The sequence below is a fragment of the Corylus avellana genome, chromosome ca7 (genome assembly GCF_901000735.1).
Source record: "Corylus avellana chromosome ca7, CavTom2PMs-1.0".
NCBI classification, from domain to species: domain Eukaryota; kingdom Viridiplantae; phylum Streptophyta; class Magnoliopsida; order Fagales; family Betulaceae; genus Corylus; species Corylus avellana.
Window position 1 is genome coordinate 9,686,163 of NC_081547.1, and position 20,789 is coordinate 9,706,951.

Here is a 20,789-nt window from a genome sequence, read left to right on the forward strand (position 1 = left end):
AAAAAAAAAAAGAAAAAAAAAAAAAAAAAAAACAGTAAGGGATGGGGAGGAAAGAAGAGGGGAGGAGGGGAAAGGAGGAGGGACAAGTCTGGTAGTACCCTACTCTTGCAGTCATGTTCATAATATTCTGTTTTAAATTAATTTTAATTTTCCTACGTTTTTCATTTGTTATACTTTTTTTAAGTGGGTCATTGTAATAGTTGTTGCCAATTGTAATTATGTGTATTTGTATGAGTATGGTACATCCCATTTAGCAAAACAAAAACTGATTGTGAGGAAAAATGCATGCCATGTAGCAAATTTTTTACTATGGTTATTTATTTAATAAAAAAATATATAAAATTTTTCAATGTGATTTCGCTGAGTTATAAATAGCTCTTTGAGATTTAAATAGTTATTAAAAACTTCCTAAGATAAGCGAATAATACAATCAAGTACTTGGACGCGTTTTCCTTGGGCAAATAGGACTAATCTTTTAATATGTCATGTCAACATCAATAATATTGTGCCAAATATTTTTATAATTAAAAAAAGAAAAAAAAATTCAAGAGGTTCGTCCCCTGGCCAAAGGGTCTCCATGGACTATATATATATATATATATATAGAAATTTTTAGAAAGAATAGCCTACAAACATTGTTGAGGATAAAATTTGTTATGGGTCTCATTCAAGCAATTTCATTCAAATAAGTTAAAGTTACATAGAGTTTTACATTAACTAAGCTGCTCCAAATATTTCAACGGAGACTATTATATAAAAGGTATGCAACGCATCGTGTAAAGGGAGTCGATTTATCTCTAAAAACTTTCACTTATTGCTATATTCTCACTTCAATTAAGAATGCATGCTAACTTAAGTATTAAAGTTTCCTCAAACTTTGAACCAAAGAATTCATTAACGTTTTTACTATTTTACGAACAGCTCATCACCAATCAAGCCATACCCAAAAAAAAAATGCTCTAACAAACATAAAAGCTTAGACGCGTTTTTATTTTTTTAATTGCAGGCAACATTCATAGCTGATTATTCAACGGTATCTGTGGAATAACAAAAATTTATAAAGTGATACATTAAATAATATCTCTAAATAAGATTCTCTTGCTTTTGGTCGGGAATGAGATAATATAATAATTTACAAAGTACAAAATCTTTGGCTTTACTAACTTTAAATGCCTTAAAATTAATATTTTGAAAATTACATGATTGCTTTCTTTAAGAAAAATAGCCACACTTTCCAAAAGATACTATTGGTCACCAATTTAAACAATTCCATAAAACTTGATTTAATAATTTATATCTTCTTTTTGGGTGAAAAAGCTGATACCCATGGAGGGAATGTTAATTTGGATTTAATAAAAGTTAGTTACTAAACTCATAATTTTACTTAAATAGCATTCAAACAAATTAATATTCAGCTAAATTATCACATTTTTTCAATTTTAACTATCTATTTTTTAAAAGCACCTTCATCCGACTTAACATTTTAGGCTTTAGCTATCAACTTTCACTTTTTTATTTAAAATATTATTTATTTATCTACTTTTTCTATTCCCAAATAAGAGAGAATAATATTATATATATATATATTGACATTTCTACACAAGGGGAGAGGGAGGGTGATTCGAACTAATACCTCAAATTCATAAGGCGTGATTTCCAACCGATTGAACTACCCTTTGAGGACATTAGATATGTATTGTTGAGCACTGTAGTTACTCAACAAACGTTTGGTTACTTTGTTGAGACAGATGTAAAGTGTTTTTAACCATATACCTCAACAAAATAGCCAAATGGTTATTTTATTGAGTAAGATGTGAATGCTCTAAAGTAACATATTGGTTAAATTTGTTCATAAAAATGATTTTTAGAATAAAGTAAATTTCATTTTGCGCAAATTAAATTCTACATAAAAAAAAGAATTATATGTAGTTCAATACAAAATGTGACATCTGTTGAAATTAAATGTCTCCTAATGAAGATGAATTTTGAAAGTCATTTGGAAAAAAAAATTAAAAAAAAAGGGCAAAATGTAAGAAGAATGATTTCAAATTAAAATTATTTAATAAATTTTTAAATATAAAATAGACCCTACTTAAGTTTAGGCGCCAAAATATATGGTAATTTAACATGATTTCATTGAGTTGCAACCTAAATTCTCCTGCCCCCTCCAAACAATATTTTTATATATTTGTTATAATTACAATAACGCTTCTTCTTACAAAACTTGATTCTTAAATCTATCAGTTTTCAAAGACTTGTAAGTTGTAACAATTAATTAGAAAGAAAAAAAAAAGGTACGTTGTAACAATTAGATTTGTGCTGTAATTTAATCCACGTACTCACACCGGCCTCACGCTGTCTCTTTCTATATAAGAAGTCATAGCATTGCCTTCCCTCTCACTCCCCACCACCATGGCCATCTCCTCTGCAGCTTGGCTACTCTTCTCCTCTTTTCTGTTTCTCTCCCACGGTGTTCTTCAACTCCAAGCTTCCCATCATCTTTACAGAGACATTAAGGCTTCTTCATCTCCTCCTGCATTCCAGCCTTACAGAACTTCTTATCACTTCCAACCCCCCAAGAACTGGATCAACGGTATAATTATTTATTCTTTCCCCTTTCTTTCTTGCTTTAAATATGTCTCATTTTTTAATTTTTGATGTTTCTTTTCTTCTTTTTATTTTTTTGTCATCTTACCATCTTCTGATGCTGAAATGGACGAATGGGTTGTCTTTGGAAATGCAGATCCAAATGGTTGGTTCCTTTCCAACTTGGTTTTTAAGGTTTTTTGAATATCAAATCCAATTTGTCGATTTAATTTACAAAATAATAATAATAGATCTAATTTTTATATAGTATTTGATGTGATTAATCCATGTCTGTAGGACCAATGATTTACAAGGGAGTTTACCATCTATTATACCAGTACAATCCAAAAGGTGCGGTGTGGGGGAACATTGTCTGGGCCCACTCAACATCAACGGATTTAGTGAACTGGACCCCACATGTTCCTGCCATCTACCCATCACAACCGTCGGACATCAACGGTTGCTGGTCGGGTTCCACCACAATCCTCCCCTCCGGCAAACCGGTCATTCTTTACACTGGAGTCAACCCACAGAACCAGCAAGTCCAAAACCTGGCCACACCCAAAAACCTCTCCGACCCGTATCTGACGCAATGGGTCAAGTCGACCAAAAATCCGCTAATGGCCCCTACTATAGCCAACCAAATCAATGCAAGCTCATTTAGAGACCCGACCACCGCTTGGTTAGGCCCCGACCGGATATGGAGAGTGCTCATTGGAAGCAAAAGGAACCGCCGTGGATTAGCTATTCTATACCGGAGTAAAGATTTTGTTCACTGGACTAAATCCCAGCACCCACTTCACTCGGCAACTGACACCGGAATGTGGGAATGCCCCGATTTCTTCCCGGTTCGGATCAATGCCAATATTGGCGTTGACACGTCAGTTATCGGCCCGCATGTTAAACACGTGCTCAAGCTAAGCCTGGACGACACCAAACATGATTACTACACAGTTGGAACTTATAACCTGAACAAAGATATTTATGTTCCGGACAAGGGACAGGTGGACAGCGATTCCGGACTGAGATATGATTATGGGAAATTTTATGCTTCAAAAACTTTCTTTGATACTGCAAAAAATAGAAGAATCTTGTGGGGTTGGATTAATGAGTCCTCCAGCGTCGAAGATGATATCAAGAAGGGATGGTCTGGAGTAATGGTAATTCATGGTGAACTAATTATTAGTATGCTTTATATTTATCAAGCAAACTTAGAATTTGTTAGATTTTAATATTATTATTATTATTATTTGGCACATTTTGCAGGCAATTCCAAGAAGCATTTGGCTGGATAAATCCGGTAAACAATTAGTGCAATGGCCGATTAGTGAACTTGAGAGGCTGCGGGAAAACCAAGTCAACTTGCCTAATCAAGTGCTTAAGGGAGGATTAGCAATTGAAGTTTCTGGTGTCACATCGGCACAGGTGAATTTCTTTTTGTTGTAATTCCTTTTTTCTTTTCTATTTTTCTCTACCTAGTAATAAGGAAAAAAATGATATTAACGGAGCTGAATAAAAGAGAATTGTTTATAAGCCGAACCCACGAAAGTACTCCGGCTATCTAAGTGATGGCTAGGTCCTTGGCTGGTGTATGATAAGCTCTCTCTCTCTTTTCTTTTCCATTTTTAGTAAGGAAAGAAATAACATTAACAAAAGTGAATAGAAGAGTTTATATGGCTCAAAATAGTTATATTTAGTTATTATGAGCCATTTTACATACCTCTCCGGCAAACCCTTTAAAATAGAGAGTTTTCATCCAATTTACTACAATTTATAATAGCAGCTTCTACTAATATAATACAATTTTTTTTCTCATCTTGTTTCTCTCTTTTAGTCAGTTTTTTCCTTTCCCGGCCTCTTTCTTCTCCCTCATCTAATTTTTATTTTTTAAAAAAAAAAAATAGAGAGTAAATAGAAAATTGAGTGTATATAGAAAAATGAATGACTAAATTAAAAATTTGCATAGCTATTTTGATTACTCTCCTTAGAGACGCCCTAAGCATAACCTAAAAAGCTACCATATCAAGGCAATTGCTTAGCCGAATGAAAGAGTTCTTTTCATGGTAATTCGGAATGGGATTTTGCCACATGTAATTATACAAGTCGATCAAAACCCACTAAGAATATTGATTTTGTTAATGTAGTAATTCTCTAGATATCTTTGACCTTTCTTGCAGGCTGATGTGGAGATTTCTTTCAGAACAATTGAGTTGCAGAATGCAGAAAAGCTGGACCCAAGCTGGACCAATCCACAAGCACTTTGTAGCCAAAAGGGTGCGTCAGTAAAGGGGCGGTTGGGACCATTCGGGCTGCTGGCTCTGGCTTCGAAGGGCTTGCAAGAGCAAACGGCAGTGTTCTTCAGAATATTCAAAGGCCAAGACAAATATGTGGTGCTCATGTGCAGTGATCAAAGCAGGTATAACCCATATATACAATCTTCTTCCTTTGCCCATCAAATTTCTTTGCCAAAAATTCAAAGATTTGAACTCTAGCTTTTATTATTCTTATTATTATTATTTTCTCTGGCTGGCAGATCTTCCCTAAATAATGGTAATGATAAGACCACTTATGGTGCTTTTCTGGATGTCAACCCTTCTCGTGATGAGCTGTCACTTAGAAGCTTGGTGAGTTGTTGCTACAAAATTGTATACATTTATTCAAATTTCTTTCCTTTTCAATGTTCACGTCAATCTAATTTCGTGGCCTCCACTCGTTACATTTCTGGGATATTTAGAACCAAATGGGATTGTGTTGGCAAATAGAGTTTTTTTTTTTAGAAAATTTTTTATTTAAAAGAGTTTTTTTTTTTATTTTTTTTTTTTTTACTTGAGGGTATATTTTTGCTTTGCACAATTAGTCATATACTACAGGTTTATTTGGGTTTATCATTCAAAAGGTGCGACTTAAAAATAGCGATTTGAAAACATGTTGTTCTTTAGTTCTGGAGATTAGGTAAATATAATGTTTGTGTCTACAATCCTATTCAAAAAGTTAGGAGAATAATAAAACTTTCTTATCTTTTGGGGTTGGGACATGTATGTGTCTGAAAATCTCTGAAACTAAGAGTTAGTGACCACATTGCAAGCAAAATTTATATGAACAAGTAGATCTCATATGAAATTTCTCACATTATCTGTCTACATTGCTAGCAGTTCAAACCGATAATGGATATATAAATCTGTTTGACTAATGAGTTTTTTTCCAAAAAAAATCTTCCAAATTTTGGGTCCCAGACCGCACAAATGCAGACATCTGTAGATCCATTCCAGTGGTTTCCTACTCCTTAAGATGTCTAGGGATGCTTTTACATTCATCATTTTATTTGATTTTTGTCCAAATTGATCCAATATCATGTTTATCCCTTTCTCACAGATCGACCATTCAATTGTGGAAAGCTTTGGTGGAGAAGGAAAGGCATGCATCACAGCTAGGGTTTATCCCACATTGGCAATTCAAAATGAGGCCCACTTGCATGTTTTCAACAATGGCACTGAGAATGTTCAAATCACAAGATTTAGTGCTTGGAGCATGAAGAAAGCCATAATCACTTGAGGGTTGAAACTCTAATTATTGTGTTGGTGTTGGAAACAAATATCTTGTTCCTGTTTTTCTTTAATTATTGTTGTGTTAGTGTCAGGGCAGGCTCGATATGTTGTAAGGCCTAAGGTGACAATTTAAGATGGGGCTATTTAATATTTAAATATTAAGTATTTTTTAAATTTTTACACTATTTTATGTTTCTAAATTTTTATAATGTTAGTAATAAATTTGTTTAGAAATTATTTTTTAGATTCAATTCATACATTTATAATTAAAATATATATATATATATATATATATACACACAAAAGAATAATTAAACCTGATTTATGAAAGGAGGAATTGACCCCTGTGGAAAATAATAATAATAATTCTTTGCTCGACACATAAACCACCTCCTATCAACCCACGTGGACTTTGTCAAACTTTGAAACAAAGGTAAGGGAAAGAGCCAATGACGCATGTCTTTACAGAGGAAAAAAATATATATAAAAAAACAAAACAAAACAAAAAAACAAAAGGTACATGAGAATGCAATTACAACAACGCTATTACATCTCTTTAAGTGCTTAAAAACCAACACTAAAATGCAGAGTCCTCTTCAAAATAGTTAATGCGATGAAAAATAGAGCTCACATAAAGAATATGAAAACTTTTTTTTTTTTAACCAAAAAAAAAAAAAAAAGAAATAAAAAAGAAGTAAAAAGAAATAGTTCTTGGTCTTTATGATAGTTTTCAAGCAATTGTGATGGTCGGTTTTGATAAATTAATTCTATCAATTGATGTTGTTATTGTGACTACGAATTTTGGGTTTTTTTTTTTTTTAAATATTTATTTGTCACTTGTCACTACATAAAAGTATGTTGACGTTGTGACAAATTGTGATTGCCAAAGACAAAAAAGCTTGTGTAGTACTACTCTACATTTTTTTTTTTTTTTTAAAGGAGAATTTTTATATTTATTCAATAAAAAAAATCAAGAGCATAAAGCCCTTACATCAAAGAGCATAAAGTTCTGATAAATCATAGTCAAAGTTATGAGGTTATAACGTTATAGAAACAAACATAAAATCTTATAATCAAGTCATATCTATAACTTCAACATCCCCTAACTCATGTCCAAACCTCAGTTACAGAACAGACTTACTCCTGGCAGACTCAATTTCAATGAAAAAAGATCAAGGGTATAAAGCCCTTACATTATAGAACATAAAGTTATGATAAATCTTAGTCAAAGTTATGAAGTTACGTCGTCATAGAGACAAACATAAAATCTTACAATCAAGTAATAGCTATGACTTCAACATTTGGTAATCCATGTCCGAACCTCAGTTATAGAACAGACCTACTCCTAGCAGACTCAATCTAATACATAGGTAACCCATATTCCCAACTTTTATTTTACCGGTCAAAAGAACAAAACCCTTATACCAAAACTAATCATCATCGACCCAAAGGCCACGACAAAATCTTCCACCCCAAAAATTGCTTATGAAAGCAGATTTAAGGAAAAGTCAAACCCTTATAAAAAAATAATAATAATAACAAAAACAAAAACAAAAACACAATAAAATAAAATAAATAAATAAATAATAACAAAAACAAAAACACAATAAAAGAAAATAAATAAATAAATAAATAATAATTAAAAAAAAAAAAAAAAAACTATCAAACAGCTACACCAGTCAAGGTGAGGGAGGTGAAAAGGCCAACCGATTTCTAGGAGGTGAAGAGCGGCGCATCATGGTGAAGGGCAGACAGAGGCAGTGCAGCATAAGCAAAGGGATGGTCGTAGCAACTGAATAGGTCAGAAAAACAAAAAAAAAAAAAAAAAAGGAGGGGAAGGAAAGAAGAGGCAGGGAGGAGGGGAAAGGAGGAGGGACAGGTCTAGTAGTACTCTACTCTTGCAGTCATATTCATAATATTCTGTTTTAAATTAATTTTAATTTTCCTACGTTTTTCATTTGTTATACTTTTTTTAAGTGGGTCATTGTAATAATTGTTGTCAATTGTAATTATATGCATTTGTATGAGTATGGTACATCCCATTTAGCAAAACAAAAAATGATTGTGAGGAAAAATGCATGCCATGTAGCAAATTTTTTACTATGGTTATTTATTTAATAAAAAAATATATAACACTTTTCAATGTGATTTCGCTAAGTTATAAATAGCTCTTTCAGATTTAAATAGTTACTAAAAACTTCCTAAGATAAGCGAATAACACAAATAAGTTCTTGGACGCGTTTTCCATTGGCAAATAGGACGTAATCTTTTAATATGTCAGGTCAACATCAATAATATTGTGCCAAATATTTTTATAATTAAAAAACCAAAAAAAAAAAAAATCAAGAGGTTCAACCCCTGGCCAAAGGGTCTCCATGGACTAAATATATAGAAATTTTTAGAAAGAATAACCTATAAACATTGATGAGGATAAAATTTGTTATGGGTCTGGTTCATGCAATCTCATTCAAATAAGCTACAGTTACATAGAGTTTTACAATAACTGAGTTGCTCCAAATATTTTAATGGAGACAATTATATAAAAGGTATGCAACGCATTGTGTTAAGGGAGTCGATTCATCTCTAAAAACTTTCGCTCATTGCTATATTCTCACTTCAACTAAGAATGTTAATTTAAGTAACGAAGTTTCCTCAAACTTTGAACCGACGAATTCTTTAACGCTTTTACTATTTTACAAGCAGCTCATCACCAATCAAACCGTACCGAAAAATGCTCTAAGAAACATAAAAGCTTAGACGCGTTTTTATTTTTTTAATTGCAAGCAACATTCATGTTGATTATTCAACAGTGTCTGTGGAATAACAAAAATTTATAAAGTGATCCATTAAATAATATCTCTAAATAAGATTCTCTTGCTTTTGGTCAGGAATGAGATAATATAATAATTTACAAAGTACAAAATCTTTGGCTTTACTAACTTTAAATGCCTTAAAATTAATATTTTGAAAATTACATGATTGCTTTCTTTAAGAAAAATAGCCACACTTTCCAAAAGATACTATTGGTCACCAATTTAAACAATTCCATAAAACTTGATTTAATAATTTATATCTTCTTTTTGAGTGAAAAAGCTGATACCCATGGAGGGAATGTTAAAAAGCCAAATGGATACAAACACCGACAGGACGGACGGACTATAACATATAATTAATTATTTCATTTTCGCAGAAAATTTAAAAGAAAAATCTTATTTGATCAGCAAGTTGAGCACATTTTAATCGACGTAAAAAAAAAAAAAAAACACACCTTAGAAAATAAGGAAGAATGCAGCGACCAGATGTGGACCCGTATATACCGGATTAGCAGACTTGGCTTGAGGTACCACTTTCTGATTGGAATGCTCAAATTCAACTTTCTACACAAACGCTCCAGTCTTGATTGATACTTGTCTTTTGCGAAAGCCGAAGGTGTTTAGGGTTTACTCCCGACACAGTAAAGAAGGGGATGGGAATTTCACGTCATTAAAAAATGGATAAATGTAAAATTGGTTTTTTTAGTTGACCTAAATTATAAATCACTCAATGTCGTATAAAAATTAATTTATAGGTTCTCGGGTAAGCTAAAATAATTGTTTACTCTCTAAAATCAATTTTCATGCTGTAAAGACAAATGCATTTTTAATAAAAAGAGTAACCAAATTTTCTCCAACTTAATTTGAAAGAAAAATTTATCACAATTTATTAACTTGAATGTTGTTTTTATTTATTTTACAATGGTTGGTAAATGTAACTGTCAAATTCTCGCAAAATGCTCTCAAATCATTGCGAGGAAGATAAAAACGAGAGAGAGTTACGCACAAAGTAAAATTCTGGGGATAGAAGAAATTAGATTAATTTACTGCAACAGTATGACTTGGAGTGATGGCTAATGTGTAATCTTAGTTGGTGTCCAAAAATGATGTGAAAAATTCTAGTTGTCAATTTTTAAAGTCATAAATTAATAATAACATGTGTCATATTTTTATTGGGTATGACATGACACAGTGGCGGAGCCACAACACTCTTTTGGGGTGCCACAGAACCCCCGAAGATTTTAAAAATTTTTTTTCCCACCACAAAATTAAAAAATATATATATATTTTACCTACCAATTACCCAAGACACGGCACCCCCAATATTATTAGTACTACCATTACTTCTCAACGCAGCTTCTACCTTGCTATCTTCAATAAGGTTGTCAAGCAAAGTGGGGTTGAGAATCTTGTCCCATATCGTGTCTAAGCGCCACCATCATCATCACCAAGCAAAGTAACTCATCCTCTCTAACTCTTAGTCTCTTTTGTATTAGATTTTTGTTCTGGCTTCTTTCTATTACTTAGTTTTAATTTTGAGTTTTTCGATTTATTTTATCAGTTTCTTGAGGTTGTATGGTGCACTGGGCGTGGGGTGGGAAGGATCGAACTCGATAATGCAGCTGCCAAATTAGGTCTTGATTTGATTTCTCTAATTATTAATTCTCACATATTTATCTTTTCTATTTGTTATTTTTTTGTTGTTTTGGTTTAATTATCTTCTCTTTGGTTGCCTAGAAAATTGAATAAAAGTTAGTAAACCTATATGTATATATCTATGGAGTCTGGTTATCCAGAATTGGAAAAACTCATAGGCATCTAAATCGAAATGGATTTTTCAATTTAGATTTAATACTCGATGATTTTGTACTTTTAAGATACTATAAAGTGCATTTTTAGGCACTTTTTTTTTTTTTTTTAGTATTTCTGTCTTTTTGATATAGTGCCGATATGTTACAATTCTAGTATATCAGTTTGAACACATATTTATGAACTTTTATAAATATTTGTTTGTGATGCATATATTGTGTGAATTACCAAATTTTTAGGGTGGAGAAAATTTTTCGGACGCCAAAATATTTTTTGTATTTCTGTCTTTTTGATATAGTGCTAACATGTTACATTTCTAATATATCAATTTGAGAACATATTTATAAACTTTTATAGATATTTTTTTGTGATGCATATATTGTGTGAATTACCAAATTTTTTGGATGGAGGACGCCAAAAAAAATTTAACGGCACCCCCAATATAAAATGTGCGGCTCCGTCACTAACGTGACAAAGTAAAAGATTCTGTTAAGTTACTTAACAAAAATTGATTTCAGGAAGTAAACTATTATTTTAGCCTACCCTAATGACCTATAAATTATTTTTTATACAATAGAGAGTAATTTATAATTTAAGTCAACCACAATGACCAATTTTACATTTATCCCTTAAAAAAAAAAAAAACAAAAAACATGGCAAGGGAAGTTTGGGTTCACTTGTATTATTGATATGTTGTGCATCCCCGCTAAAGCATTCTTCCTTCATGATGTGGTTATAAAAGTCAGAAGAGTGTTGCATACATTATTATTGACTTTTTTTTTTTAGAAATGCTAAGGTTCAATAACTTTTTTATATTTGGCATATATTTTTTCATAAATTTAATAGATCAACTCTTAAATTTATGGGGCCCACCACTGACTTATGCAGTATCCACGTCATTTCAGTTATATAACAATTATAGGATCGGGTTTCGGTGTGGTTAAAAAAAAAAACAAAAACCGCGATCTGCTGTGAAACAAATGAATGGTGTAGATTGAATGGTAGAAATTTTAAAATAGACGACCATGTCCCTTTAAAGAAACTAACGGATTCTTTTAAACGGCACTAACGTCTGCTCAGAAAAAAAAAAAAAAAAAAAAAAAAAAAATGATGCTGACGTCCAACTCTAAGGACGTTCACGCTTACCCAATTCTGCGAACCACTTCTCATGCCTTTCTAAATGAATCGCCACTAATATATCAACAACCAATTTTACGTTGGGCTTCTTCAAAGTCGCACATGGCAACAACCAACAAGCCTTTGAAATCTTATCCTTGGGCATGTTTATAATCTCATCACATGTCTTTCCAGCTAGAAGCATCCCGGCAGACGTTTGTCAAAAAATCTCCATTGTACGGCATTAGGGACCTGTTATTTTATTTTATTTTCTGAGCAAATACAAACAAAAGGAAAAGGTTATCACTATTAATTCTAATGAAAGATAGAAGAGGAATTAGGAATGCCACTAAACACAAGGTTGATAGCGGCTCATTTGGCGAAGTGGTGCGCACGAAAGTTTGTATTTCTAGAAACTTTTGTAGTATTTTAAACTTGAAAATGTTGAAGTTTCAACTGAATATCGGCGATAATTGGAGTAATGGTCCATTCGGAAGAGATTCTGAATGTTAATGGCTAAGATGGAAACCAAAGAGTCACCCTCAATGGCATCAGGGACCTGTTAGGTCGTAGCTAAAGCATTCGCTATCTTCTTCCTTATATTTTCTTCCCCCTCGTTATTTTTTTTTATGCCTAGCTAGGCCTCCACTGTAGGCAGATAAAAGACTAGAAGTAGAGATGGCAATGTAGTGCACCAGTGGACCACTGGACCTTGATCTACCAGCTAAGAAGCCGCTTGCAAGTACCCCTACAATCTGCTCCATGCAATCGCCTTCTCTTTGAATATTCTACTACAATTATCACATATGACCTTGCCAATCCATCTGCAAGTCCCCGCTAACAAGTGACTTCTTATTTACCTCCCCCTTTTCCCATTACTCCAAACACTTACTCATATTAACCACTCACTACGTCGACGAAACTACCCATGATATACTGACAGATATCCATGTTCTTACCATCTCAACCATGCTCAATGCTATCTACGTTGTTGATCTTCCCTGCCCATTAAAATTCCTCTATTCACCCCTGTTTTACCCAAACAAAACAGGGGCTACTTGCTACACATTTGCTTCGTGTTCTATTCTACGTTAGACGTTGAATGTGGTATTTTCCAAGATAATTCAATTTGTGGCTATTTCATTGAATATATGGAAGTTACAGAATTAAGGTAGGTAAAGAGATCTCAAAACAAAAGCAATAAAAAGATATACGTGAGAGACTAAGTTAATTAACAATGTATGACTACAAGATAATTGCAAGTAATACGTCATACAGAAGATAAATCTATTCTATGGTGATTAGATGAAACACTATCAGTAACAAGAAGTCCACGAGCAACAGAGTCTTTGATAGAAGTAGTTGGAGTTTTCTTGATAGCACTCTGAAAGTCATTCTTTATCCATATCTACTATGTTGGCATTTTGATCACACTTCGTAAACTGATCTGATACGCTAACAAATTATTCAACGTATTTCTGATTGGGTTTCCTGGCCCTTCAGCTTCGGACTCTATCATGTTCATTGCAGTTGGAGTGAGAATACCCATTAGCATTTTGTATCAAACCAGGCTTTGACTATAGAAGGTAAAAATAGAATCTAATTAAGCTTATTTCCAATTGTTTCTGCCTCGCTTTTGATAAATCAAAAAATTTCATCACGTTCCATCACCTGCAGTTGACCTTTGCGGTCTTGGTCCTCAAGAGCCGCCAGCTTCAAGCCTTCAATGGTTTGCATATTATTACTAGTATCACCTAATATGGGTCGGCGAGGAAGCAACTTGGGGGAATAAGCTGAGGCATAGACATGGTTGCCATGGGCGACTTTGAAGAAGGTCCCTAGTGTTTGTATAAGACGAATCCGTTAGTTTCTTTAAAGGGATAACGTCGTCTATTTTAAAATTTTTCCATTCAATCTGCACGGTTCGTTTTTTAACAGCAGATTGCGGTTCTTTTTTTAACCACACCGAAGCCGGGTCCACAAACAAAATGCTTAAATTTGGATCGAGTAATTTTTTTTTTTTTACTGGTTTTTCTAGATTAATTATAATAGATAAGTGTTATAAATACACACTTTGGTACGCATGAATGTAGATACGCATGAATATGTATATATATTTGGACATAAACAATTTAAACCTATATGAGAATATATAGGTTTATATTTTTTATGTGGTTCAAATATTTAGGTTTATATTTATATATATGCATGTGCTTGAAACTAGGTATACATTTTTTAAGTCTTATATATTTCTTCCTAATTTATGTACGTATAGAAAAATGTACAAGAGTTGGATGACAAAGTTTAGAGGTACGAGGGAATACAGAGACGGGTGTAGATTGTTTATGGAGTTTGTAGTTAGTAAATGTAGAACCCCTGATGGATTCATCTATTGCCCTTGTAAGGTTTGTCGAAATAACTAGCACCACTCGCCAGGTTTCGTATTCGACCAGTTGACAGGGGGAAAATGAATAATGACGGAATACACACTTTGGTAGTATCATGGTGAAAAGCATGTACATGGTCCTAATACAGGGTCTAATTCCAATCGCCCGGCCTCAGAAGCGGGTGCAAGCGCAAATCAGGGTGGAGAGATACACGCATTGTTGTGTGATTTATTTGGCATGCACGAAGTAGTCAGGGAAGACAATTGTGAGCCTTAGGTCGTGGTCCAAGGGGGTGAAGAAATTGTGACCGAAGAAGCCGCTGAAGGTGACGCACTAAAGTATTACGACCTTCTTAAAAAGGCAGAAAAACCACTTCATACTGGGACAAAACATAGCAAACTAAGTGCGACTGTTCACCTGTACAACTTGAAGTGCGTTGGTGGACTTAGTAACTCGATTTTCTCGGCTTTCCTAGAGTTCATCAATCAGTTGCTGCCTGAGTGTAATGAAACTCTGCCAGTTAATACATATGAGGCGAAAAAGTTTTTACGAGACATGGGACTCGGGTATGAGAAGATTCCAGGGTGCCATAATGACTGTATGGTATTCTGAAAGGGTAATAAGGAGTTGGATTCATGTACCGTATTTGTAAAATCTAAATGGATGGATGCAATCAATTTAGATGAGGATGGTCAACCCATATCATCGGGCAAGAAACGTTCGGTAAAGGTGTTGCGGTGGTTTCCACTCATACCACAACTATAAAGGTTATTTATGTCAGAGCATACTGCACGCTTTATGAGGTGGCATGGAGAAGGACGCACTAAGGATGGCGTATTGAGGCATCTGACCGACGGCAAAGCATGAAAGTCATTTGACAATTTACATCTGGAGTTTTCAGCGAACAGTAGGAACGTAAGGCTCGGACTAACCTCGGATGGATTTAATTCATTTGGGAACATGAGCATATCTCACAGCACTTGGCCTGTAATGCTTGTGCCACACAACTTTCCTCCTTGGATGTGCATGAAACAGACGTCTTTCATTCTATCATTAATTATCCCGGGCCCAAGCTCACCTGGAATGAATATAGATGTCTACCTTCAACCCTTAATTGAGGAGTTACAAAAACTATGAAATGTAAGAGTACGCACATATAACGTCTCAAAGAAAAATAATTTCGTTATGCGAGCGCAGTTGATGTGGATAATTAATGACTTCCCAGCATACGCAGATTTGTCTGGATGGTCTACCAAGGGTGAGAAGTCATGTCCTTGCTGTATGCACTCAACAAGGTCAAAATGGTTAAACATGGCCATAAATTGTGTTATATGAGGCATAGGCGATACTTGCCCATGGATCATCCGTGGAGGCGGAACAAAAGAACATTTGACGACAACATAGAACTAGAATGTGCCATTGATGTGCCAAGTGGAGATGAAATCATGAGCCAATTAGAAGGGATGGTGTTTGGGGATGAGAATGCCGGTCAGGCAAGGCAGGCAGACAAAGGAAAAGGAAATAAGTAGAAGACGAATACTTCTCATATAGTGTGGAAGAAGAGGAAGAAGAAATAAAGACAGTTTCTTTTTTATTTTTATTTTTTAAATAATATCTACTTAAGATCAGGATAACATTTAACACTTTTTCTTTGATAATAAGAGATAATTGGTATCAATAATTTACTCATAATTTCTTATAAATTCAATAGATCAATAATTATAGATCCTCTATTAAGCATATGAGGCAGGAGGGGAGGGACATTACCATTTCCTTTAAAAAAAAAAAGATTTGAGAAAAAAAAATATATGTCCCTCCCAAAAAAAATTATGGTCCCCAAAAAAAATGGTCCCCAAAAAAAAAAAAGCAGGGTCCTCACCCTCCCCCTCCCCAAAAAACAAGTGGTCCCCAAAAAACTGTGCAAGTCTTCATAAATTAGAGTCCCGATACCTTCTCTCTTTCTTCCTCAGTTTCGTCCCCTAGCCCCCTTAACCCCACCCCTTTCTTCACGGCATGTAGGCATCACACAGCGAGAATTTGAGAGAGTGAGATACAGAGATTGAGAATTTGAGAGAGAGAATTTCGAATTGAGAGAGAGAGCACTGCTACAGGAGGTAAATTCTTATAATTTTCTTTTAAATTTCATTATATAATCATGGGATTATAATTTAAAAGCAAGAAATTATGAAGATTTGTGAATTGTTTTGTTTTATTGAGCGGAGAAATTTAAAAGAATGTTGCTGGGGCTCAAACATCTAAACAACTCTTTGACGCATGCACAAGTTATTATTGTTATCATCATTGCAATCGCAGCTACAGCCACGCACAACTTGTTATTGTTATTGTCATTCAATTCTCATTGGTAGTGGGTAGCATTGGCCCACTAGGTACATTAAACTTCTCAACCCATATGATAATCAACTTGCTTTGTTTGAATCTTTCTTCGGGGACGACTTTTTCTGTGTTTGTTTGTTTTTTTTGTTTTTCCCTTTATGTATGTATGTAAATGTAATAATGTAACACATGCGTATATTTGTTTGATGAGGTTAATTATTCCTAGAATAATTTACTTCCCCATCCAATGATTCATTCGTGCTTTCTCCTGATTTTGTTTGTAGATGATGGAAAAATCAAATACAATACTTGACTTTTTCAAACGAAAAAATGCCCAAACTTCAAATGTCAACATTGGTGATGCATCATCGCCAGCTTCTGACATCCCAATTTCTGAAAATTCTTCTAAAAGACTTCGGAGAGTTGATGGCAATGAATTTAATATTAGTTCATTGGAGTTTGATCCTGGATTGCGTCGTCAGATATGGGAATATGATGTTAATCACTGAGATGAAATTCGAAGAGCTTACATTAATGCTGGTCCGTACCGGCCTCTGATCTCAAATTATCCGAAATATGGAAAAGAAAGCCATCTTCGTAGCTTTCAACCTTCGTGGTACAATCTATTTCCTTCATGGCTTGAATATTCACGTGAGAAAGATGCAGCCTTTTGTCTACCTTGTTTTCTCTTTAATAAGCCATCTGGGCATTTTACACAACGTGTATTCACTATAGATGGATTCAGGAATTGGAAGAAAGTTAGAAATGGAAAAGATTGTGCTTTTCTCAATCATATAGGAAAAGATCCAACTTCATTTCACAGAGTTGCTGAGAAGTCATATGAAGATTTGAAGAATCAATCTCAACATATACAGAATGTGTTTGAAAAGCTCACTTCTGAACAAATTGCAAACAATCAACTGCAGTTGAAATCCTCAATTGATGTTGTTCGAGTGCTTGCATTTCAAGGTGTTGCTTTTAGAGGTCGGGATGAAAGTGTGAGTTCTACAAATCGTGGAAATTTTCTTGAGATATTGGGTTTCACGGTTTCATATAATGAACAGCTTGCTGAAGTAATCGCTAAAGCTCCCAAAAATGCCACTTACACATCACCAACGGTACAAAAACAAATTGTACATGTTTTTTCAACCAAAGTAAAAGAAGTTATTCGTAATGAAATTGGTGATGCAAAGTTTTGCGTAATTGTTGATGAAACTCGTGATGAGTCAATGAAGGAGCAAATGGCTATAGTTTTAAGATTTGTTGATAAGAATAGTTTTGTGCGAAAACGCTTTTTTGGACTTGTTCATGTTTCTGATACTGTGGCATTAACCTTAAAAAAAAGGTATATATTATGTATTGTCTAAACATCAATTAGACATTCAAAATATTAGAGGGCAGGGATATGATGGCGCAAGTAATATGCGATGGGGTGGAATGGGTTGCAAGCTTTGGTATCAAATGATTGTCCATATGCCTACTACATTCATTGTTTTGCACATCGTTTGCAATTGGCATTAGTGGCGGCATCAAAAGAAGTCATTTCTGTTCATCAATTTTTTACCAAATTGAATGTTGTTGTCAATTTTGTTTGTGCCTCATGCAATCGGTATGAAGAATTGCGGGTTGCCCAAGCTGCTGAAAATGCTTACATGATTGCAATTGATGAGATTGAGAGTGGAAGGGGACTTAATCAAATTAGTACGCTACAACGACCTGGAGATACGCGTTGGAGTTCTCACTTAAGATCAGTTTTTAACTTGATCAAAATTTATAGTCCAGCTTGTGAAGTTATTGTTAAAATCATTGATGTGGGAACTTCTTCTTCCCAACGAACAGAAGCTAATTCAGTTCATCAGGTAATGACTTCATTCGAATTTGTATTCAACTTACATCTCATGAAAGAAACTATGCAGATCACCGATCATCTATGTCAAGCATTGCAATCCAAATCTCAAGACATTTTAAGTGTCATGCATCTTGTTTCATCCACTAAAAGGTGTATCCAACAATATAGAGATGATAAATGAGAAGTTTTACTTACCAAAGTGAAGTTGTTTTGCAATAAACGCAACATAGATGTTCCAGATATGAATGCCGGTTATATTGAGAGAAGAGGTCGAGCTTGCAATCAACAAGTTGACTTTACAATTGAGCATCATTATCGTGTGGATATTTTTTGTGCTACAATAGATTCTCAATTGCAAGAATTAAATCACCGATTTAGTGAGCATGCAGTAGAGTTGCATATTCTCGGCTCGGCACTTGATCCTCGAGTTGCGCGTGAGTCTTTTAGAATTGACGATATTTGTCAGTTGGTAAATAAGTTTTATCCGCAAGACTTTACCGATCTTGAAAAAGAACAGTTGGAAATAGAACTTCACCATTATGAGCATAACATAGTTCAAGATTCAAGTTTCCAAGAATTGTTAAATATTTCCGAATTGTGTCAATGGTTGGTTAGAACCGGAAAATCAATTATCTACCAACTTGTTTTTCGAGTTGTTGTACTTCTGCTGACTCTTCCCGTTTCTACTGCAACTACAGAACGAGCATTTTCAGCCATGAATATCATCAAAACTAGGCTTCGCAACAAAATTGAAGATGAGTTTCTGACGGATTCTTTGATGTTGTACATCGAAAAAGAAATTGCAGCGACACTTAGTCCAGATTCAATCATAGATGCTTTTCGGGATATGCAAACACGACGGGTTCCATTTTGATAGGTGTTTGAGCTAAAATTTGAAATGTTTTATGACACAACTATCTATGTATCTTTTTCTTCGTATGTTTATCTATTTGTTAAAACTGAATTGAAGTTAATTTTTTTTTTTTTTGTATACATTACTTTATGTATTTTGAATTTATACCTCGGTCCCCCCATCAAACTTTCTGGATCCGTCCTTGTATATAGGGCTTACATAAGTCCATAAATTTTAGAGATAAAAAAATATGAAAAAAATATTGACACTAATTATTTTTCTTCTTTCTTTTGGTAAGTATTATTGCTACGCTTTGGAGTCACGTGTCATCATTTTTTTTTTTAATCATTTATATATTAAAATTTCAATAAAGAATGTATAAAGATCTTGTCATATATTATGTCATAAATTGCAACCGTCAAAGACAAAAAAACAGTATCCCTACTCTTGCAGCCATCCCCATGATATTCTATTTTAAATTAATTTTGATTTTCCCACGTTTCCCTGGTTTACACTTTTACACTTGGATACCACTTATTTCAACTTAAAATAATTTTTGAATTTTTGTTTTCCTTGTTTGATATGATCAAAAATTATGGTCATATCACAAATATTTTTAATTGATAAAAAAAAAAAATCTTCTTTATTCTCTTTGAAATGGTTTTTATTTTTTAAAGCTTTAAATCATGTTTTGAATTTGAACTACATGCACTCATACTGGCAGTTCATTTTCTGCCACCACCTAAATTTGCTGGAAGTCTTCATTGATTGCCATCATCCAAGGTTGCCAGTTCTATAAGATTTCTCTTTTCAAGATGTAGAACGTGCAACGATCGTGCATTAAATATTATACTCAGATATGGACAATACAGTAGTCTAAAAAATTAGACGCCACAACTCCCAAGCTAATTATGGAGAATCCTCTCTGTATTTTATCCATCTGCAATAAATAATGGATTGAGATCTCTTCAGATTTTCTAAAATATGAAGTTCTCATATTTTAAAATTTAAGCTCTTAATTTTATCTAACGGTCTAAACAAATGCTAAAGTTTGTATATGTGTTATCGAGATAATAAATTTTAGTTCTCAACATATCAAATTCACTTACCTCGATAATTTAAACTTTTATATTTATATAGACCTTTAGATGAAATAGAAAACTCAAATTTTAAAATATAAGAGAATCCAAATCCATAAATAATACGCAGAAATCGGAAGTTTGTATCCATTGTCTGCATGCCATGTATGATCATTCAAATATGGAGTTGTGATTGGATAAGAATAGCTGCTGACTGCTTAGATGCCAAAAGGCAAAAGGGCTTATTCATGTGGAGAGGATGTGGTAGTAGACTAGATATCATGATGGAAAGCCTTTAATTATTAGGCAAGTGGACGCCATTTTCATTCTTTGCCTGTATTCTTTCACTTTTTTTATTACTTTTTTCTCAATCCTAGGTTTTACTCTTCAGTTCACTTTTCTTTTCTCTTCAAAAATA

General features: G+C 33.8%; 2 protein-coding genes across 2 annotated transcripts; both read left to right on the forward strand.

Annotated features, from left to right (window-relative positions):
- Nucleotides 1-2,412: 2,412 nt before the first annotated feature.
- Nucleotides 2,413-6,217, forward strand: LOC132187635 (beta-fructofuranosidase, insoluble isoenzyme CWINV1-like). Its single transcript, XM_059602016.1, has 7 exons — nucleotides 2,413-2,593; nucleotides 2,744-2,752; nucleotides 2,884-3,746; nucleotides 3,853-4,011; nucleotides 4,764-5,002; nucleotides 5,120-5,210; nucleotides 5,959-6,217. The coding sequence occupies exons 1-7, from the start codon at nucleotides 2,413-2,415 to the stop codon at nucleotides 6,136-6,138; spliced, it is 1,722 nt and encodes a 573-aa protein (XP_059457999.1). The 3' UTR covers nucleotides 6,139-6,217.
- Nucleotides 6,218-16,920: 10,703 nt separating this feature from the next.
- LOC132187841 (uncharacterized) lies at nucleotides 16,921-19,313 on the forward strand. The gene is made up of 4 exons (XM_059602275.1): nucleotides 16,921-17,130; nucleotides 17,289-17,935; nucleotides 18,368-18,449; nucleotides 18,645-19,313. Exons 1-4 carry the CDS (start codon nucleotides 16,921-16,923, stop codon nucleotides 19,311-19,313), a joined length of 1,608 nt encoding a protein of 535 aa, XP_059458258.1.
- The last annotated feature ends 1,476 nt before the right edge of the window (nucleotides 19,314-20,789 follow it).